General features: G+C 40.8%; 2 protein-coding genes across 3 annotated transcripts in view; one reads left to right on the top strand and one right to left on the bottom strand.

Annotated features, from left to right (window-relative positions):
• CNTNAP5 (contactin associated protein family member 5) overlaps positions 1–23,594 on the bottom strand; it is a 493,109-nt gene that overhangs the window by 102,786 nt on the left and 366,729 nt on the right. Inside the window, exon 17 of one of the 2 annotated variants that reach the window (XM_033231818.1) lies at positions 8,415–8,772. The exons of the other annotated variant lie outside the window; for it this stretch is intronic. Coding sequence (XP_033087709.1) covers positions 8,696–8,772 — 77 coding nt within the window. The 3' untranslated portion in view covers positions 8,415–8,695. Of the gene's footprint in view, positions 1–8,414; positions 8,773–23,594 lie in introns of those variants that run through there. 2 annotated transcript variants of the gene reach the window in all.
• On the top strand, positions 1,402–1,953 carry LOC117095148 (40S ribosomal protein S24-like). The gene has a single exon (XM_033231819.1). The coding sequence runs from the start codon at positions 1,438–1,440 to the stop codon at positions 1,828–1,830; it is 393 nt and encodes a 130-aa protein (XP_033087710.1). The 5' UTR covers positions 1,402–1,437; the 3' UTR covers positions 1,831–1,953.

Raw genomic sequence — 23,594 nt, 5'->3', positions numbered from 1 at the left:
ACAAACACACACACACACACACACACAAAAGAACATCAGAACTGTCACTCATGGCCAGCCCTGTGTTGCAGTTAACAACTGCACCAGTAAGAATGATGACAGCAACTCATCACCATGCACCAGATACTTACTTGGCAGCAGAAACTTGCTTGGCATTTTCGCATATACTGGGCTCAGTCTATATAATGTCCTCCATGGTTTTGTGGCTATTGCAAATGGGCATCCTGTGGTTCAGATGTGTTCAGGGGCTTCTCTAAGGTCACCTAACTGAGTGTCAGAGTGGTGACTCATCCTTAGGTCTCCCTGTACAACTCTTTAGTCTGATAAGGGCACCAAAGAACAATGTGAGCAGGGACACTGATGATGTCCTTCTCATGTTTGGAGATGTTTACTGATTAGCAGAATGTGTCATGGCTACTTTGCAATAACATCAAGGTTAAACACAGATGCTTGTCAACCTTAGTCTGTAACTCTTTCAGTATGCAACCAGTAGGGCATGGAGTTGGTGTGGCGAAGGTCTTTGTAAAGGTGAAATATGTGAATGGTGAGAAAAGGAGACTACACATTTGATAATAGTTTGACTTTAGAAAGAGATCTCAATGTCCATTACAACAGTCTGTAAATATATAATGAAGGACTCTAAAGATCAACAGGACAATGAAACATATTAGTTCCATAAGCACTAGATCTGGTGTCTTAGGTAGCTTTCCCAGAATCATCCCCCAAGGGAAGGTCCGTTCTAAGCCTACTTCATATCTGCATGTATCAACTGTAACTAGAGTGACCATATAAATGGTGTGTCAGGAACAGCTGCAAAGAATACCTGTTGTGTGAGTAAAATAATTAGCATGCCTGTACTCTCAGAATTTCCCTGCTTTGGTGATAAATTGTTGGCTGCACTAATCACAGCATTTATGATAAAATATTGCATTTTTTCTCTGTGTTATTTGTATTTTGCAAGGCTGTGAGCTCTTTGAAGACAAGAAACATGCTTTATGAACTCTATATGACCAAATTTCAATGATGATGGGCACACATTGGTAGAGTTGGGACTCGGGAAATATTCACATATTCCCAAAGGTCTTCCTCCTGACATTTTAACCTCAGATGCCTCTACATCAATTTCCTCTGAGGTCGAGTTTTTTTTAATTTAAAATTTCTCTCAGCTAGGAAGACATACACTGTCTAAAAGAATATCCCATGAAAGTTTTCCATGCAAGCCAAGACTCAGGGAATGCTCTGCAGTGAGTAAACATAACATCTGCATTTACTGTATAAACATCACAGATTTGAAGTGAAATGACTCAGAGTTTGCCTAGAAATCATTTGAGATGTCACTCTGTTTCATTTCATTGTCTGCAGCCTTGTTTTTTTTTTACTTTATTTAAAGAAAAGACTAGCTTTTCCTCCCTGACTGTCTGAAGATAGGCCGCCATCATGAATGACACTGTAACTATCCGCACTAGAAAGTTCATGACCAACCGACTACTTCAGAGGAAACAAATGGTCATTGATGCTCTTCACCCTGGGAAGGCAACAGTGCCTAAGACAGAAGTTCGGGAAAAACTAGCCAAAATGTACAAGACCACACCAGATGTCATCTTCGTATTTGGATTCAGAACTCATTTTGGTGGTGGCAAGACAACTGGCTTTGGCATGATTTATGACTCCCAGGATTATGCAAAGAAAAATGAACCCAAACATAGACTTGCAAGACATGGCCTGTATGAGAAGAAAAAGACCTCAAGAAAGCAACGAAAGGAACTCAAGAACAGAATGAAGAAAGTCAGGGGGACTGCAAAGGCCAATGTTGGTGCTGGCAAAAAGTAAGCTGGAGATTGGATCACAGCCGAAGGAGTAACGGTGCTGCAGTAAAGGCTACCTGTGTCCATTTTGGATTTTTCACGAGCAGATTAATAAACTAAAAACTTTCATGTGAAAAAAAAAAGAAAAGACTAAATGACTTCTGGATGCAGAAATGCTTTTTTAAAATGGCAACAGTACATCTCGTTGGAAGGAGACTGGTAATTGCGTCGTGTTTTCTCATGAACAACTCATGCAAAGGCAATCAGCCCATTAGATGATTTGTGTTTCATAAATACACAATAACATGACTGTAATTATTTGCTTAATACACTGGTTAAAATTGTCCATAAAGCTAGTCTCAAAGAATGAGGGGAAGAGTTAAGTAAGACAAGGTTGTAATGAAGGAAGGTGAAGAAATTTAATGGAAAATTACAAATTATCAGAAATAGAGGCTCTCACACCAACCCTGTCTAAGCATCCCCACACCAAACCCCCTTCCAAGAGGGCTAATAAGCTGCACCTGGAGTAAGGTTCTAATATTGGTGAGGGAAATGAGCAGGAAGATAAGTCCTGAGGCCACAGAGCATAGAACCAAGAATCATTCAGGGGTAAAATTATAATTGAAAGTCAAGCAGATAGTCGGTTGTAATAAATGGACTAAATGGCTGGGTAATGCAACAGAGACCAGGTGCTCTGCAAGAAGAAGTCCCACAACATGAAGACTAGTCAGTAAATATAGGGTCGGAGCTGAGAGCTTTCATTTCTAGCAAGCAGCAGGCATGCAGCAGACAAGTCCTGAAGACCTCACCATGGTGCTGCAGTGTAGCCACAGGGGTGTCTGTAGGACCAAACCACATTTCTCAGAATTGAGCATACATCAGAATCATCTGGAGGACTGTATAAAACACAGAGGGCTTGGCCCCATCCCCAGAAATCAGGAGTCAGTAGCTCTGGAGCAGAGCCAATGATGTGCATTTCCAACAAATTCCCAGGCAATGCTGGTACTGTAGGTCAAGGGACCACATTTGGAGAGCTACTACTATGGGGCCTCTATAGCCTCACCTAAGATCCAGAGAGGAGCTGTTAAAGTCATAGAAAGAATTCATCGAAGCCACTGTTCACTTATTCTACAAAAAGCCTAAAAAAATGGCTCATTGGAATAGTTGTCCATTGCACTCTGCTCTGGAGATGGACCTTAAAGCAGTGGTTTTCAAAGTGTGGTCCCAGGATCAACACCCTCAACACTAGCTAGGAACTTGTTTAAAAAGAAAACTTTTTTTAAAAGCCTTATGCCAGACGTAACAAATTCAGAAATTCTGAGAATGGATTCCAGTCATCTGTGTTTCAAGGAGTCTTCCAGGTGATTCTGGTGCCTGCTGCACTTCGAGTGGTGCTACCTTAGTGTAAAAGAAAATGAAGGTAGGGGAGGGAAAGAAGGTGGACGGAAAGGCTGAATCAATGATCTGGAAATTACATAACCTGAGATTGTAGGTCAGGCTCTATTTCTCCTTAGTTTTCTATCCTTCTGTTTTCTTATCTGTAAGTAGAGTGGGCCCACAGGCCTTATTAACTTACTCTGGTATTAAGGTAGGTTGTATTATTGTTCCCAGATACATATTTACTTTTCCTGTAAAAGGTAGTTACACCCTCTGGCTTATGACCATGAGGCCGGCCATGCCTTGTGGGACCTGCATGGTTCCCTGCCTGGCGATGTTGGGAATAACCCTCCAACTTCCTTTGAAAAAGGGCCTGTGAGCACAAACTGTGACAACCACTGCATATTTCCACAGGTTTGTTCACTCTTTTCTTCTATCTTGAGAATAGAAAGTCCTAAACAGAGTTATTGCTTCAACCTGGGGCTTTGAATGAAAAACTGCATGGAACAAAATCACAGAAGCTAACCCACAGCCAGTGGGATATAATGTGAAAGTAAGTGGCATTTAACGTTATTACAAACTACTGAGATTTGGGATTTGTCAGGTATGACAGCAAATCAGATTAATACAGGCATGATATACAGATCCAAAGAGATGATGCACATAACTATGTGTTGAATAAATATGAGGGACTACCATAGTTAAGAGAGGCTTAGAAAGGATTGAAAGGAGAAGCCCATCAACTCAAGAACTCCACTGATAGGATTTTTGGATCGTACCTATTTAATGTTTGTTTCTCTTTTGCTTTCTTTCTCCCTCCCTTTTGCATCATTTCCTTCTTCTATTTCTTCTAAATTCACTGCATTTTTACTTTTCTTCTTCCCCCTTCCTTCACACCTCATCTGAGGAGTGGATTAGGAAGCAACCGGAGAGGGAGAGCAGGTCCTTCCTTGGGTTACTGATCCAATTGTGGCTGAGATATCATTATGGAGTGGAAAACCATCATTCTCCCAATGTGTGATAGAATGGGCCAATAGTACTGGGACATTTACTGTAAATGGATTCAATCCCCAATTATTATAATGATACAGTCTCCTAATATTCTGAGACTTTCAAAATGCCTCAAATGTTTGAAATCACATCTACCTTCTGGGCAAACAAAAAATTGGACTAAAGGTTTTAAGTTACAATAGATAACAGCTTAACTCTGGGTATGTAGCAAGACTAGAGTAAGGAAAGAAAGAACAATGCACACTCACGGAAGTTCTATTTGTTTGTCCAGGTCTGTCCCATTTCTGTAAGGGAGAGAATCTTCTCCCTTACATGTTGTTCTGCAAATCAAATAGCTGTGTGACTTTAGGGCCTTAAGTTGATATGCAATTGCACCAACCAGGCTAAAATGCTGGGACAGGAAGTAAGGCAGAGCCTACATGGGGAAAGCATGGGGTCCAAGAGAAGAAACTTCAAGAAACAGACACACAGTAACTGTGCAGCTGATGGGAAAGCCTGAGGGACATATGGCATCAAGGCCTGGATATTTTCTCCGCTTTTATTCTTTTGTCCCAGACTCTCTATTTCTCAATGTCTATTTTTTCTTACACTTTTGTTATTCTGGCTTCCTGAACCTCCTTTCCCTTCTGCTCTTGTTTCTTTCCTTTAACTTGGAGTTGTCTAACCTGGTTCTTAATTTCAGCCCTGAAGCTAGAGGATGAAATCATTCAAACACATCTCAGCCCTGCACTGACCAACTATTATTTGAAGATATTGTTAATTTCACATGGCCTGAATGTTGCTTTCGTGTAGGTGCTGCATTAACAGCATCGCCAGTTGTTTACTCATTTTTTATAAGAACATTTTGATGAAATTCTGGTGACAGATGATTAAAATTCCCAACAAAGCTCAGGTCATGGTATCAAATCAATCCATACTGCCTTGTTATTTGCTGGAAAAATTTTACCAAACAGAAATAGAAGCCCTAAGTGGTAGTGAAAATTCAATATGACTAATGTAAAAGCTAAACCAGACTTTCAATCATTCAGTCAACTGAATACCTTAGTGAATATCTACTCTGTGCTAAACTCCATCCTAGCTACAAAGGACAACATCTGTGCCCTCCAAAGTTAACATTAAGGTTTGGATGACAGATAAAAAACAAATAAATGAAGAACGTAATTTCATATAAGAGGCTGATGAAGAAACATCAAGCTGAGTAGAAGGCAAAGAGTGAAGGCTGGTGCTGACTTGGAGACAGCATGTTTTCTATAAACCCCACTCCTTGGGTTCCTCACATGGCAGCCTGTGGTCAGGGAAAGACTGTCAGACAAGGTGACATTTACAGGGGTCTACAAGAAACTGAGCTAAATGGGTTTGCAGATAGAGAAAGTTAGTATAAAACCCTAAACAGTGGCCTGCTGGGCACATTCTAGAAATAATGAGGTCGGTGAGCCAGGTCTATGACAGTAGGTGCAAAAAGTCTGGGATCAAGTTCAGGGACCAGATTGGGTACTGCCTACTAGATCCAGGTTTGAGAAGAGGAGAAATGCAGTTGGTCTCTCATGTTGTGAATCAGTAGCTCTGGATGCGCTATGGAGAAGAGACTACTGCAGTTCAGAGGAGAGGGCAGGAGGCTTGGGAGGAGGCTTGTGGTTACAGGAGGGGAATAGAGTGGAAAGTAGGAGAGGAGATGGCAGGAGCATGCAGCCTGCAGGGGTGAGGTGGTCAGCAGTGCTTGGATTCAGAATTTTTCTTGAAGCTACAAGTGAAGGGATAATCAACAGGTACTAAATTGGAGATGTATTTTTTTAAGAGATAGGTTCTCATGCTGTTGCCCAGAATGGAATGCAGTAGTGCAATTATAGCTCACTGTAGCCATGCACCCAACTCTTGAGCTCAAGTGATCCTCTCACCTCAGCCTCCCAAGTAGCTGGGACTGCCTATAGTCACATACCACCATGCCAACCTTATTTTATTTTTATTTTTTTAAAGGTGGGGGTCTCTCTTTGTTTCCCAGGCTGGTCTTGAACCCTTGGCCTCAAGCAAGCATATCTGTGAGCCAGTTACCTAATACTTTCAGGGATCGTGGTTGCTCAGTGGGGCTTGGAGGAGGAAGCTGAGGGACAAGTGAGGCTAAAACATAGTATGTTTCTGAATATCCAGACTTATCTTTGAAGAGGGTCTTGGCGTGAACGCAGTGTCAGGTGGATGCACATGCATCCCTCAGCTTCTATGTCAAATTTCTCAGCATAGAGTGTCACATCTTAGCTATATCTGCAGCCAGTGCTTTATATGATTTTAGCACGATTGCCAAGTGAAAACATGGGGCAGTGGTGGAACTGTCCGCTGCAGTGTGTGAGAACGTGTTGGTGGCTAACATTGTTTACAAAGGCAGTTACACGGTGGTAACACAAGACTGGCCCATTTGCACTCAGTTTTATTATTGTTTTAAAATTATCTGCAATGCACCTCCTTTTTGTCTACCCCCAGGCCAGAATCCCCCACCACTGCCTGCTCTCCACCCTGGTTATACCATAGTTGCCTGGTCCAAAGAAGTTGCCAAATTAGTGGAGTATAGATATTTCTTGAGCTGAATAAGGCCTCAGGAAAATGAAAGTGCATTGGGGTTTATGTAACTTCCCCAAGTCACACCATTTGTACATGGAAAGATGTGTAACTGAATAATTTTATCCTCCAGTAAGAACTGTGCTGGGACATGATTAATCCTGAGCTCTTCAGAATCATCCAATGAATTGTATAACCTCTCAAGACTTTATACAACTCTAGCTATAATCTGTTAGAATAGACTTAAACATCATCAAGACCAACCTCGTGGTATAGATTAGAAAAATGAGAGCCAGAGAGATTAAGCATCTAGTCTAAGTTAACTCAGCGCTTTTGTTTTGTTTTGTGTTGTGTTGTGTTGCTTTACTTTTTTTTTTGAAGTATAAGGAATAATTGTACTTATGCCTATAAAAGTGCACGTAAATATAAAACTCCATGCTTCATACACTTTACAAATGGAATGCATCTAGTTTAGGAGACAGAACATTCTATCACCATATAAATCCCCTCACATTCCCTTATTCTCCCTACCTGCAAAGTTAACATTATTCTAATAGCACAGATTAATTTAGCATGTTTAAAAAATTTATATAAAATGAATGTATAGAGAATGTGCCTTTCTTAGGTCTGTTGTTTTCAACATTAACTTTGTGAGATTTATCAATTTTCTTTAGTGCTAATATAAGTCATTCATACTTGCTGCTTAGAGCGAATATATGAGTATCTGGTTTTTAATAATAAGAAGGACTATTTATGTGGGAGAAACACCCTAGGGTGGCCCTCATGTTTACACCCCACATAGAACCCCAACTTCTGAGTGTAGTTGAGACTCATGACTTGCTTTAAACAAATAGAATATGGCAACGATGATGTGATATCATTCGCATGATTAGGCTACATTACATTGCAAAAGTGATAGAATATCCTCCCTGTAATTACATTAAAAGATCCATATATATATTGCTTGCTTTTGCTGGCTTAAAAAAGCAAGTTGCAGCCATGCATGGTGGCTCAGGCTTGTAATCCCAGCACTTTGGGAGACTGAGGCGGGTGTATCACCTGAGGTCAGTAGTTCCAGACCAGCCTGACTAAAGAGGTGAAACCTCTACTCTACTAAAAATACAAAAATTAGCCAGGTGTGGCAGCGGACACCTGTAATCCCAGCTACTCAGGAGGCTTAGGCAGGAGAATCACTTGAACCCCGGAGGTGGAGTTTGCAATGAGCTGAGATTGTGCCATTGCACTCTAGCCTGGGCAACAAGAGCAAAGACTGTGTCTCAAAAAAAAAAAAAAGAAAAAATGTAAGCTGCAAGGCCAATAGGGAGTGCCACAAGGAACTTTCGTGGTCTCTAGGAGGTGGGAGCAGAGCCTAGATGACAGCCCAGAAAGAAAATAGAAACCAAAACTACAAGGAACCGATTTCTTCCAACAACCTAAAGGTGCTTGGGAACAGAACTTTTCCCAGGGGAGCCTCTGATGAGACCACATCCCAGCTGATACCTTGATTGTAGCCTGCGAGCCCCTGAATAGAGCACACAGACAAATGGTGCTTAGACTCTTGACCCAAGGGAACTGTGAGATAAGAAATGTTTGCTCTTCTAATCCAGTACATTTGTAGAAGTATTACTCAACAATAGAAAACTAATACAAGAACCCAGCTCCCTGGCTTCCTAGTATAGTGATTTTTATTCATTTATATTGCTAATGGTAAGACACAGACCCCTATAAACACTTAAATGTTCTTTATCCACAATCCATTCTCAGTAATGACTAATTTGGCAAACATAGATCTTGAAGAATATTAGTCCTGGTTTCATCATGTTAAGTTTATTGTGGCCCCTTACCTTTAAAACGTCATTTATTAATTGATTAGACACCAATGAGAGGAAATTAGTGGAAGAAGTTGAAGTTGAATATCGTGTCCCAGCACAGTTCTTGCTGGAGGATAAAAGCATTCAGTTGCACATCTTTCCATGTACAAATGGTGTGACTTGGGGAAGTTGCCTAAACCTCATTTCCTGGGAAGAATGATCTTAGAGGAGGAAAAGAAAAAAAAAAAAGAAAGTAAAGAAAACTGGAGTTGTATATTTTCATGATGCTATTTTCAGCATGTATTTCCCATAGATGCATCTTAAGCACTTTGGAGCAATGCCAACCAGGGTGCAATGTAGTTGTAAGTCAATATCATTACAACACAGGCACTTAACAGGAAGACATGACTGATGCAATACACCTGCTAACCTGAGACGAAAGCTCAGCAGCTCTGGGGAAATAAGTTTCCGATAGCCCGTTTCTATTCCTTTTCACTTTGTCTTTGATTTATTGGCTCTGTCGGGCTTCAGCATGACAAAGGCTTCAGCTTTCAGCACAAAATGATATTCCAGACTCCACTAAATATATTTGTAAGACAAGGGCAGCCAACAAAATTAAACTGCCAGCACAAAGACCGGCTGTTATTTAAAGCTGGAGAGAGATTACCGAGGATTATTACTTTATCAAAAAATATTTCAGCTACGAAATCAGTGCTTATTCCTCCAGTACCTTTGGCCGTGTGCTAATTTATCTCCTACCTTGAACGGATTTAGTCTTTCATTGCCAGTTTATTGAAAAGCCTGACAAATGTCGATGGCCTATGTTGCTGGACACCCAGGCTTACTTAGTTACTGCTACAGAGAGCTGGAAATCAGGACCATCAGAGGGGAATTACGTGTGCCGTTTCTTTGATTTTCATTGTTGTGCTTTCATTTAAACTATCAGGCATTTCATGTCTAATCTCATTTGTCTTTTCAGAGGCCCCACCTAAGGTGGGCAATTCAAACACCTAAAAACCAACAGTATTAGCATCACGGAGCTGATGACTTGGTCACATTTTTCCCCTATCTATTTTTTAATGCAATATTTTGCCTGTTTTAAATTGCCTCCCCTTTAAGGTATTTTTTCTCAGACCCTTATTATACTTGGAGGAGAAAAATATCTATCAAAATTAGAAATAATAAGAAGAGCACAATCCATTTTTATTATCTGCAACTTTTTGAAGTCTTACTCTCATTTTATCTCTGTGCTTTTAAGCAAGGTTGTTAGCCAACTTAATTTCTTCTTTTTCCTTCTTCTGTGTGCTTTAGTGCACAACAAAGATATGCCAGTGAACTCTTTTAAAAATGAACCATTAGTATATGCTTGTAAAAAAGGATCTTTTGCTTGAAAAAAAAAAAAGCCCTATTTTTAAAAGAAGCTCTTAAGCAATTTCACTAAGAAAAGTTGTCCACAATGGTAGAGTATTTATCGCCTGTAGACACTGGGCTCCCACATTGTGCTAGACCAGGAGTGCTAAGTCCTGGAATTCAGATCATAGCAGTGGATATAAGTGAACGGTAATTGTGAAAATTCCGCTAATAGACTGATACAGAAAGCTCAGTTGAAGGGCACTTAATGGAGTCTTTGGGAGAGGACCAGGAAAGCTTTCCCAGGGAAAGTGACATTGAACCAAAACTTGGAGAAATTAGAATTTCCAGCAAGGAGGGAATGGAGGCAGGACAAAAAGAGGATTCAAGCAAAGGTAAGAAAATGTGCAAAGACTTAGAGGAAGGACAGAACATGATGCATTCAATCGTCTGAGCATAATTTAACATAGATAGAGAGTATAGTGGGGTGTGAGAATCATAAAAAAAATGGAAACTTCAGAGGATAGCAAGAGCCTGGGACTGAGGAGAGTTTAGAGATGAGCCTGCAGGCAATGGGACACTATCGAAAAATAAGTGACATGAATATATTTGAATTTTTAAAAGATCACCCTGGTCAGAATGGAGAATGAATTAAAAGAATATAGGCCTAGAAGTTGGGAGAAGTATTTGAACTCCGTGGCAGTAATCTAATTCCAAGATTAGGGTGGCCAGAACAAAGATAGCCAAAGCAGGAGTATGAAGAAGTGAATAGATTTAAAGAGACTGTGGAAGCATGCAATATAAGTATATTCAGTAAAGTGTGGTGACTGATGGACTCCAGAGGGGTGAGAAAGAGGAAAAGAAGAGTGATGCTTGTTTCTGACATGGACATTTGGGTGAATGTAGAACATTTATCTGAAAAAGGAAAAATTCAAGTAGAAGCAGATCTAGCTGAGGGGTTGGAGTGGTGGGGAGGTGTTGAGGTAGAGTTTGAGTTCATTTTGCGAAGTGTTGAGTTTCAGAGGACTAGGGGACAACCAAGTAAAGTTGCCCGTGTAGGTAACTGGGACGATTCTTTTAAGGCCAGATAGATCTACCCAAGCTAAGAATATAGATTTGGGTTCATCAGCATACAGTAACCAGTTGAAGTCATGGGAATGGGAATGGATGAGCTAGCTCAGCGAGGGTCTATCTTTCCTTCAAAAGAAGAAAAAAGGAAAAAAACAGAGCTGACACAAAAAAGTCAACATTTAAAGGGTAGACTCAGGACAAGGTATTCATCCAGAAGACTGAGAAGTGGCCAGCAGAGCTCCAACGCTCTTGTAAGGGCATGTGTCAATGAAAAGTCAAACTCTGTAAAATATTTGAAGAGATATATTCTAAGTGAAATATGAGTGATCACAGCTCATGACACAGCCCTCAGGAGACCCTGAGAACATGTGCCCAAGGTGACTGGGGGGCAATTTGGTTTTAAGCATTTTAGGGAGTTATGAGACATCAATCACACGCATTTAAGATAACCATTGGTTTGGTCCAGAAAGGCAAGACAACTCAAAGATGGGGCTTCCAGGTTATAGGTAGATCTACAATTTTTCAGATTGTTTGAAAGAGTTAATATCAATAGAAAGAATGCCCGAGTTATGATAAGAGGTTGTGGAAACCAAAGTTTTATCATGCAGATGAAGTCTCCAGGTGTCTGGATTTAGAAAGAATAGATTGTAAATATTTCTTATGAGATTTAAGGTCTGTGTTAGTGCCAAATGCTAGTTGGCTTTTCCTGAATTCCAAAAGTGGGGGGTGTATAATGAGGTATGCCCGACCGGCCCTTTCCTGTCATGGCATGAACCAGTCTTTGAAGTTAACTTTGGAGTGCCCTGCCATAGAGGAGGGATTCTACTCAGATGATCAATCGGGGGTGGGGGCGCTTCAAATTTTATTTTTGGTTTACATATGTGTGCTCTAGGTAACTCATGAGATTAAGGCCTGAACCAGATCTGGCAATGAGGAGCTTCTTATTAGCCTTAGCATGAACTGTTTAAATAAAATGTGCTTAACCATTAAAAAACAGGTAGAATCATTTGTTTTTTAAATATATATATAATATAAATACATATATAATATATATATATATATGTGTGTGTGTGTATATATATATATATATATATATATTTTTTTTTTTTTGAGATGGAGTATTGCTCTTGTTGCCCAGGCTGGAGTGCAGTGGCACAATCTCGACTCACTGCAAACTCCGCCTCCTGGGTTCAAGCGATTCTAGTGCCTCAGCCTCCTGAGTAGCTGGGATTACAAGTGCCCCACACCACGCCCAGCTAATTTTTTGTAGTTTTAGTAGAGACAGGATTTTCCATGTTGGCCAGGCTGGTCTTGAACTTCTGATTTCAGGTGATTCACCCGCCTTGGCCTCCCAAAGTGATGGGATTACGGGCATGAGCCACTGCGCCTGGCCTGTTTTCAATTAAATTATTTCATCATGTATTCTTCCATTAATTCCTTCATTCACTCGTTGAAGAACTACATTAACTGAAAATATCAAAAGGGGGCATATGTGCAACTGTCCACATAGTCATCTCATGTGTCTTCAGCCAATATCCTTTAGATATTTATACATATTTATTGGTAGGGAAAAAAACTAATTTTCTTTCAAAAAAACTGTAAACCACTTTCTTTATAATCTAACAATAGATTTATTTGAAGCACTTACTTTTTTATCAAAGTAATACATTTATAAAGTCAAATAGTATAGAAAAACTGAACATAAGAAAGCAGCTGTTGCCCCACCCTCTCGCCTTCCTCTTCGCATGCAGTTACTTTTAGTTCTATTACTCTGCTTGTTATTTTAACTGTATTTTACAGTTGTTATTGTATGTTGTTATTTCTTGAGTTATACATTTTAGATATAATCTTTTGCCCACCCACATTGATAAATGAGGAGCTGCCTTTCTGAGACCGAGTCACATAAGAGCTCCTCTCATGCTTTCTGTATAGGTCTATCACCATTTTGGTGAGATTGGTTTTCAATGTCCTTATTGTTTGTCTGATATATGCATGCAAGTGATAAAGCTGGTATTTGTCACTTGCATACTTTTTCTAGGATCCTCCTTCCAAACGCCCTGTTTTCTTGTATCTCAGTCTAGACCTAGAGACTTGGTTTTCTCTTTATCATGGGGGCTATCCTGGTTTTACAGATGTTTTGCAGCATCCCTGGCTCCTACTCACTGCATACCCATAGCAGTCCCATCTTGACAATGAAAAATGTCTCTGTAGAGTACTCAATGTCCCCTGGGAGGGCAAAATCATGCCCAGCTGAGAACCATTGACCCCGACTGGTTTTTCTCTGTGACATCTGCATAGCTGCAATCCCGAAATACCTGTCCTGTCCTGTGGTGGCTTCTCTGTTTCCTGGGTCTCATGTCTTTCTTTTTTATATACTTCTTTAATTGGGGGAACCACGTTGTGACAGGCAATCTTCACGATGACATCTAATAATCCCTGCCACCTGGTATTCACAACCTTGTGTAATTCTCTCCCAGGTTGGGCTAGGCATCCGTTCTCCATTTCAGGTTCTAAAAGACTTTGATTTCTGTTTTAACTGTTCTTCTGTGTCCTCCCTCTATACCTTTGCCCCCGTCCTCCACTGTTTCTGGGGAAGCCAGATGACATGCTGTTTAAGCAGCTCTATTAAAAAACCAGCATATCAAGCATCTGAAATCTCCTGTCAACAGCCACACGAGGGAGCTTGGAAGCAGATTATCACACTCTTTGCCCAGGACAACAGTTTGACCTCGGAGACGCCAAGAGCTGGAATCATCCAGTTAAACCAGGCTGAGATTCCTGACCTCTCCCAGAACTATATAAGATGATAAAGGTGTGTTGCATTAAGGTGCTAAGTTTGGTGGTAGTTTTTATGCAATATCAGATAATGAATGCATATCAAGTAGAGTCCCAGGAAAGATACTTAGGAAGTCTTCAATAATGACATTACACATGACTGATAATTTGACTAAATATAGAATTCCAGTTTGCAAACCATTTCCGCTTAGAATTGTGATGTTTTTCCACTATCTGCAAATGTCCAGTGTTTTTCTTGAGGAGTTCCATGTTTGTCTGCCTCCTGATTCGCCTATCTTTAGGAGATTTAGGATGCTGCCTTTGCCTTGGGTATGCCGTTTTCTAGGCACTGTGCTGGGTAAGAGAACAAACTTTTACATCAGTTTTATTCTATAAAATATTTTCAAATATATATTTGCTAACACCTCCTCCACATTTATTCTCTGTTTCTGTAACTGCTATTAGATATTGGGCACTACATTTTGACCCTCTGATTTTCTTCTTTGTTTTTCATTGCCCACTTTTTTATATTTTTATTCAACTTGCTAGGAGATTTCTCAGGTTTTAATTTCCACCTTTCTAGATTTTTTAACAAATTTCTCTATCACATTTCCAAAAGTTCTTTCTCATTGTTTGCCAGTTTTATTTTAAAGATCATGTTCCCAGCCGGGCACAGTGGCTTGCACCTATATTCCCAGACGCGCAGGAGGCTGAGGCAGGAGGATCCCTTGAGCTCACGAGTTTGAGGCTGCAGTGAGCTATGTTTGCACCACCACACTCCAGCCTGGGCAAGAAAGAGAGACTCTGTTGCTTAAAAAATAAATAAATAAATACCATATTATTGTTTTATGGGTTTATATATTATCCTACCTAGCTGAAGATATTATGTTGTTAATGTTTCTTGTGTCTCTTGCATCACCCCTGTTTCTCCATTACCTTTGTTTATTTGTGTGCTTTCATTGTCATCTTTTGTCTTGGAGGGCTGGCAAAAGTACTGAATAGCCTTAGTTATTTGTTCAGACTTATGACTGAGGCACTACAAATTGGACTGAAGGTCCCAAATGCAGAAGCTACGCAGGTCAGTAGATGGGCTTTACTGTCTGGTGATCATATGGGTAAACTATTTTTTTCAATGAGGGGACATTTCTATAATTCTGGTTATCACACGTTTTTCATGGGGCTGTTCAGTTCTTCCATGGTCAAGGACTCTTATCTCCTGTATAGAGAAAAAAAGTCTTGCCATAAGAGCTCTGGGAACAGGGTCAAAAAATAGGACTGGGGATCCCATAGCCCAGTGTGCAGACTGGGCTTTATTTCCATATATAGCCCAGTATCTTCACCTTGCCCTCAGCTTTGGACAGTCTTTCGTTCAACTTCTGTATGCTACAGAATAAGCCTGGGATGGAAGTGAAAAGGAACTTGCCTATTAGCCTAAGCAGGGAGACTGTTCAGCAAACACTGGGGCAGAGGCAGCCTTTACCGTTCATCTGCTCTCCAATTTCCCACACTGAGTTCACGTTTTTCACTCATACTAAATTATCTTCTGTTGTCTTTGTCTTTTCGATTTCCTACTTCTAAAAATTAAAAATTATTTAATTGCTTTGTCTTTTTTTTTTTTTTAAGACCAAGTCTTGCTCTGTCACCCAGGCTGGAGTGCCGTGGTACAATCTTGGCTCACTGCAATCTCCACCTCCCTGGTTCAAGTGATTACGCTGCCTCAGCCTTCTGAGTAGCTGGGACGGCAGGCATGTGCCACAACGCCCGACTAATTCTTGTATTTTTAGTACAGACAGAGTTTCACCATGTTGGCCTGGCTGGTCTCGAACTCCTGACCTTGGCCTCCTGAAGTGCTGAGATTACAAGCATGAGCCACCAAGCCTGGCCTGCTTTATGTCATTTTGAAGGCGTTTAAGAAAGGAGAGATAATAAATTTGCACATTCATTCTCCATGTTTAAATGAGAACTTACATTTACTACATGGAATTTTTCTGACCAAAAAGTAAAAAATCCTGGGGAGCCCTATTAATACTTTAAAATCACTTGTTCCAAGAAAGTAGCACTCCCCTGTGTGCTATTCCACTACAGCATTTCAGTTGACAGTGGCTGTGCGATTTGGTTGGTGAGTCTCAGAGCTGGGAGCTCTTGCTGCATCCTGAAACTTGCGTTACAGAAATTCACACCAATAAAGCCATGGTATTTTTTTCTGGACTTGTTAGTACTGTGTGCTTCCTTGTGTATCAAAGTGCAATTTGCTAAATATCAGGAGATACGTGGCAAGTTCCTTCATTGGCATTGTGTTTCTAAATCTTTCAGTGGTGTTTTAGCACTCCTCATATATTACCCCATTATTTCTGCCTGGCCACTCTCTTGAATGAAGATCTACAAGCAAGACATCATGGTGGTGGGGTGCACAGGAAGTGAATGTGGCATTCCTAGATGACAATACAACCTAGATGGGGGCTCAAGCAAGCACCCCCAAAAAAACGGCAGGTTCCTTGAGAGAAGTACACACAGTACCATGAAAGGTCAGAGAACAGAGCAGAAGAGTTTACAAGTTAAAAAGTAAATACAATGGGCTTTAATTTCCAGCCCCACTGATCCCTTACTGTGTGTATCTTCTTGGACAAGTCATTTAACCTTTCTAGGCCAAAATTTCCTTGTCTGTAAAACAGGGAAATACTAGCACTGACTCCATAGTCATTGTGTGAGAATGAGATGAATTAATGTATGCAGACTATGAAAATTATGCCTTGGCACCTACTCAGCACTTGACAGGTATTAGCTGCTAGGAAATATTTTCTAGCTGGAAGATTAAAGACGGTGGCCTATGCCTGGTGTTAGGAATTTGAACTGGATTCTTAAGGCTGGAAACTATCCCCCAACCTATCTTTCCACTGCAGCTTTAGAACAGGGCATCCGACTGCCAGAGCCCTCATTTCTTAACATCGAGAGGTCAAGCTACTTATTAAAGTGGAGACATATCTTCAATAACTTTGAATTAGGAGAAATAATGATAATTCAAGGCCTCCTTGCTGGACAAAAGGTAATTAACTGCACAGAGAACCGAATAACCCTGAGCTCGGGTCTTTCATTGAATTTGTTTCACATCTCAAGATGTAAGTATTTACAGGTCAAGTGCTCTAAGAAGAGTAAAAACATGTCTTTTTCTCTGAGAAAAGCTTTCTTCACACTGACTCCAACTATTTTCTTAATCCTTAAACCTCTAATTAGAGTTCCAGTCCAAAAGCTAAACATTCAATCTCCCATTTTCTCTATCCCTGGCTTACAAAAAAAAAAAAAAAAAGTAAAATAAAGGTAGTTTAGTAACCAGCCTGTTCTTTGGTCTGTTTTGTAACAACTCTTCTTTGTATTTTTGCCACATCTTTCAAGTGAGTTTCTCCAAGCCCTTTACAGACAGGATCTCATTAATGTCCTGCCGCACTGCTGCGAGACCCTTGACCAACACAATGATCTCACATTTACAGATGAAGAACCAAGGCACTTTGTGCACTCCTTTTTTCTTTCTACAAACAATGAAGCATCAGAAGGGCAAATACTAATTATTCTGATTCTCACAGTACAGCTGTAAGCAACCAGCCTTGCTGAAAAAACAAACAGTTGTTCAATTCTTGGAAAACGTCTGAAGAGTTGTTTAAACTGGGAAAGTACCAAGTGAGAAGACCTAGAGGCCCTGAGAACATAAAGCCACAGAACGCCAGCTCTACAGAGACCCACTCCCCAAGCAACCCTGCCTCCCACACACACATCACAGGTGGCAGGACAGAATCTCAAAAAGAATATGATTAGGAATTCAATTAATGCAATGGATATTCAGGCCTATTTATACTAGAAGACTTTCGAAATGCACCAGGACGAGCTACTCCCTCTCCCCAATACGGCCCCATTGTCATCCTATAATATCTTCTCATGGATTCTACAGAGCATTTCCCCTCTTACTGTATATGTAACTTCTCCTCCTACTAGATTCAAAATACATTACATAAATCCAAGCATAATGAGGTGAACTACGTGCTAAGTTACTCTGCCTCACACTGACGTTACAAAGAGGAATTGTATATTAATCTTAACCTGAAGAATCTTTCCGAAGCCAACTATACCATATTTATTTTTCTACCATGAACACATAGAACAGCATCTAGCACATGGTAGGTATTATAGAATAAATGTTTGTGTCTCCACAAGATTCATACGTTGAAGACTAATTCTAGTGTGGCTGTATTTGGAAAGGAGGTCTCTAAGGAAGTAATTCAGAGTAAATGAGGTCATAAGGGTGGGGCTCTGATCCAACAGGATTAGTGTCTTCATAAGAAGAGACACCAGCAAAGCCCTTCTGTCTCTCTCTCCCTTTCTCCTCACGCACGAGGGAAGACCATGTGAGCGCACAGGAAAAGGTGGCCAACACAGAGCCAGGGTCCTCACCAGACGCCAACACTGCCAGTACCTTGAACTCGGACTTCCAGTCACTAGAACCGTTAGAAAACAAATTGTTGTTGCTTATGTCATTCCGTCTGTGGTATTTTGTTTTGGCAGCCCTGGTAAACCGAGACAATAGGTATTAAACAGATGTTTGTAGAGTTGATTGTATTTTGACATTTTTGTTGGCTTCATTTCCATACTAGCTCTTTGCTGAGGGTCTTAGAGGACTGACTTGGAAGCTGCTATTGTCTCTGTTTTGATTTTCTTTGATGTTGGCACTTGCTGCCCAGCTAGCTCCACAGCCAAAGTTGTTGGGGTTGAGGTGGGGAGTTTCCTTGTGTTTGACTATGTTGCCCCAGGTGTATTGTGCAAGGACTAGCCCTGCAGTGAGCAGAAATCTTTGTTAGTTAGTTCTACACATAACTCTGTTTTCTAGTTATTATAGCTCTCTCTCTACACACACACACGCATCTCTCTTTATTTTAGAAACATCAGAGAAGTTCCCTGAAGGTCTGTGTTGGGCGGCATTTGAGAAAGTTATTCTTGAAAAGGTTTTGTTTTCATGCTTGTGTATATTAAAATCTGTTTCCTATGCCTGGAGACAGCTGGTATTCAAGAGGACACCTTGTACCTTATCTTTCTCCTTCTTCAGGGTAATGTCCCATCCAGGCCCAAGTGTTCTGCCTCTAGGCACTGTACATTTTCATTTCCTCTTTGTATTAAATTTTAACCCCAAATGCCCTAAATCCTAGCCTTCACATTCATGCTCTGATAACCCCAGGATGCAGATCATTCATATTATTACTTATACCAATAAGTAAATAAAGTGTGTTTTATAGTTTACAGTCTACACAGCATAGTTACTTGCATTATCTCATTTGACCTTTGTCCACTCAGTTGGCTACAACAAAATGTCATAGACTGAGTGAGTGACTCAGACAACACAATTTGTTTTCTCAAACTTCTGGAAGCTAGGAAATACAAACACAAGTGCTGGCTGACTCGGTCCCTGTTGAGGGCTCTCCTCCTGGCTTGTAGATAGTTGCCTTCTCAAAGAGAGAGCGGGAGACAGAGTTCTCTAGTGTCTCCTGCTTTAAGGACATTAATCCTGTCAGATTAGGGCTCCAATCTCATAATTTCATTTAGCCTAATTACCCTCTTACTCCAAATACAGCTACACTGAGGGTCAGGGCTTCAACACACGGATTTTGGGAAGGGGGTAGTTCACAACTCAGTTCATAGCAATCTTCTTGGAACTTAGGAGCATACCACAAAATCAAGCACAAACAACAACAAAGAGAAGAGAAGAAAAGATGACCCAGATCCGGTATTACTCAGCATGCCACTGTTTCTCCAGTCAGGCCCAACCTTAGCACCCTAATCTAACCCTGTGGTAATGGAAGTGCCCTCTGTCCTGCCCTTATCATCCCTTGACCTTCACTAGGAGAAAGTAACGAGGAGGACTCTTTATCGCCCTCTAGAGATCACACTGTGTCATAATCGCATTATAGTGACATGGATGATGAAAGTACAAGAGATTGTTGGAAAGCCCAGAAACGTAGGCAAAGAAACAACTAAAACAAAGTCTGGGAGATAGCAAAAGACTACTGGCAATTTTAAATTCAAACCCAGCAAAGTGTTGCTTGACACAAGCCCAGAGACTGAAGTGGTCAGGGCTTAGTAAGGCTGTCAAAATCATCCTTCCAAGGCTTGCTTTTCCCCTTCTGTTTATCAGGATTCTTGTTGCTCTGAGGAAATCAAGCGTATGCTGGTATTAGGGAGGGGCTATCTGGAGGCAGCATTACACTTTGAAAGGCTTCCATAGGACAGCAGTAATGGCAGGGGTGTTCTAAGGTCGACTCAGCCCTGGCTAGCCACTGCAGAGTTTTGTGCTTTGAAAATGCTCCCTCCCTGGCTTCCTTCTTATTCTTGCCTCCCTTGGATAGTGTGTTCAAAATATAAAGTGTCGCAGTTCATCATTATTCCCTCCAAGGTGTGTGCAATCACAAATGCAGACAGTGCATCTTATGAATGCATATGCTTAAAAAAAAAGATTGATAAAAAGAAATCCTGAAGCAAAGTCAGACAAACCATTTGGTGCTGGAGGGCAGCTGCACAGCCGCCCCGGCAGGTGACCTGGGAACCTTATCTGGATTGTGTACCCGAAGAATTTCACCATGGATGGATGGCCCTAGAGTTAGTGCATATTCTGAATTTGACGTTGCATTTCTATCAGCAAAGAAGATGATGGAAGAATAGAAACAGAAATTGATCATGACGCATATATAGATTTCAACTGTAATGTGAATACAATGGAGAAAATGAGGAAAAATCAAATAAATATCTTTATTTTTGTGAAAAACATAATGTCTGCTGGAGAACACTAATTTATCTTTCATGATCAACTCAAGCGTCACCCCCTCTAGGAAGCCTTTTCTGACCTTCTCTCCCAGAGATAATTGATCATCTTTAACTCACTCTACCTAGAAGAGTTTCTGTCCCATTACTAGATTTCTTTCTTTTTTTTTTTTTTGAGATGGAGTCTCACTCTGTCGCCCAGGCTGGAGTGCGGTGGCGCCACCTCGGCTCACTGCAAGCTCCACCTCCCTGGTTCCTGCCATTCTCCTGCCTCAGCCTCCCGAGTAGCTGGGACCACAGGCGCCGCCACCACGCCCGGCTAGTTTTTTGTATTTTTTACTAGAGACGGGGTTTCACCGTGTTAGCCAGGATGGTCTCGATCTCCTGACCTCGTGATCCACCCACCTCGGCCTCCCAAAGTGCTGGGATTACAGGCGTGAGCCACCGCGCCCGGCCAACTAGATTTCTTAAAGTCAGGGAAGGGTCCTTTCTGTCTGTCTTTGTCTCTCCAGTACATGAGCTAGTATGTGCCACTTGGTAGGTGTTCCATGAATATTTTCTGAACTGCAGATTTGAAAGAAAAATCCCCACTAGTGTGGAGAAGGCAAAACCATCACTCAATACAATTCTGTGAAGGTCCTGGGTATCTTTAGAATCAGCTCATCTCCCTTTCTGGACCTTTTTCCTCTCTTCAAGACCCCTTCTCCTCCAACTGTCCAGACTCAGATAAGTTGTCTGTGACCAAAGCCCCAGGTTATGGAACTAAAACTGCCTTCTCTTTCCTAAAACTCTGACCTCAAAATGTCTCTCTTTCTGTCTCTGTTCTTCCATTACAGAAATTAAACTTATTCCTTTTTATTTAGGAAGAAGTACCTGTTTTCCTTTGAAAACACAGCAGCAGTTTAACCTGAATGAGTCTCTAGTTGGAGAAATTTCAAGAATAATGATAAAGGGCAAAGAAGAATTCCAACCCTGGAAAATCAAACCCCTGCCAGGGAGAGACTTATAACCATGGCTTTGAATCACATTGATCTTCTTTCCTCTGGCCTGTTCAACGACATTAAATAAATTTGCAAGCTGAGAATTGTGTGCAGTGTTTATGCAACTCATCCACCCTACTCCACCTGCTGACTTCTTAACCCAGAGTGCTGAAATTAGAGCCATTGTGCACAACCTGGAGGCGGATACTCGATTTATTTTGGAGAAAGCAAAATGGGCTCCCTATAAGAGTGGCCCTCTGATCATAATTTCTACCAGATTCCCAAGCTATCTTCAGTCACAAAGGCTAAGACAACTGGACTAACAGAAGACTCTGAACTCTTCTCAGGGAGGTTTGAATCAATGTTATCATGAAAGCTCTTGCAGATAATAAATAGCCTTCCCCTGTAAACCCCATGGTTTTCTGATTTTTTCGCAATCTCTAATAATCTTTAACTCTCAGTAGTATTTTCGCAGGTATATTTTTTCATGACAGTGTATCAAAGTCACATTAAAATATTCCCAGTTCTTTATAATGCAATGCCCACCCCCAGGATTCTCTGGTAATTGGGTCAATGGCCTAATAGAACAAACATACTGGGAACAAGCTGTAAGAATATCGATTCTTTATTCCTCAAAGCAACATTTCAAAGTCTGCAAATGAAGCCTTAACAGAAAGAAATATTCATGTAAGACTACACAAGAAGGGAATAAAGAATCACAAAGTCTAAGACTTGGGAAGAAATTCAGATGTTATTATTTTTTCCTCTCATCCACTCCTGTGATAGTTATTATGGTTTCTCCAACAAATAGTCATGCATTTTCATTTGAGGACCTTCAACGGCAAAGAATTCACTACCACTGAAGGTATTTTATTCTACTGTTATAACCCCTGAATTTCTGGAAGATTCATCTCAAAATTTAGTCAAAATCTCCCTTCTAGTTAGATTGCTTTAGAAATCTGGGTAACACGACTGCCTCCTCTATCTAGATTGCCTTTCAAAAAGTTAAAGGCAGATTTTTTAGTCTGTCATTCCTTATCGCCTTTAGACGGCACTTAGTCCTGCTTTTCTTTGCTTATCTTCACAGTTCCTGATACTCTGCAGTTTGACTAGTAATTACCCAGAGAGTTAATGAAAAAATGAATGATTGAGCACATATCTTAGTTGTATCTCTGCAGTATAAGGAGATGGCAAAAGATGCCCAGGATTCTAAATAGGGCATCTTTCCCACAACCTACTGCTGTGGGTTCCCTGGAGCAAGGTGTGGTGGGGGTGTTCTGAGCTGGAGTGGGGACTTACTTATCTGAGTCTGGACAGTTGGAGGAGAAGGGGTCTTGAAGAGAGGAAAAGGGTCCAGAAAGGGAGATGAGCTGATTCTAAAGATACCCAGGACCTTCACAGAACTCCCATGAGTTAGCCTGAGCTAACTAAAATATATGAAATCTAAAATATAAAACCCTGACCACTTTGGGCACACGCTCTCAGGACCTCCTGAGGACTGTGTCACAGACCATGGTAACTCATATTTGGCTCAGGACTCATACCTGAACTTTCACACATGCCCTGAGACCTAAGCTTAAACGATCATACAGACAGGGCACAAGTACCTTCTTGATTCTTGCATGTAGCCAGGATTTTAAAACATGCAGATGCCTATGGGATCAAGCAGCTTTTAATAGAGTAAGACTTCAGGAGATAAGAAGATAGGGGCAGGGAAGAATTCAAGAATGCTTTCTCAATTAAATAGATTCACATTATTTAAAACATTGTGCATTTTAAAAACACTCTTTGTTTAGCCCTGGTGGTTAAGAATACAGATTATGCTACGAGACTGAAGAAGGGAGGGTGAATCCAGCTCTGCTTCTTACTTGCTGTGAGATTTTGAAGTGCCTCAGTTTCTACAACAATAAATCAATCAAAAAGGGTTGTGATGAGAAGTAAATGTTATGTGGATTAATTGGAATACTGCTCAGTACAGAGTTATATGTGTGTGTGCAGTTTGATACAATTATATTCATTATTCACTGTCTGTCTTCATGGCAGCTGTATGTCCCTAGGCATGGCCTGATAAG

The sequence above is a fragment of the Trachypithecus francoisi genome, unplaced genomic scaffold (genome assembly GCF_009764315.1).
Source record: "Trachypithecus francoisi isolate TF-2019V2 unplaced genomic scaffold, Tfra_2.0 Lachesis_group13, whole genome shotgun sequence".
Taxonomy (NCBI): domain Eukaryota; kingdom Metazoa; phylum Chordata; class Mammalia; order Primates; family Cercopithecidae; genus Trachypithecus; species Trachypithecus francoisi.
This window is presented reverse-complemented; position numbering and strand designations above follow the sequence as displayed.

Coding starts and splice junctions, on each gene's coding strand:
- LOC117095148 (XM_033231819.1), top strand. CDS start 1,438: ATGAATGACACTGTAACTATCCGCACTAGAAAGTTCATGACCAACCGA.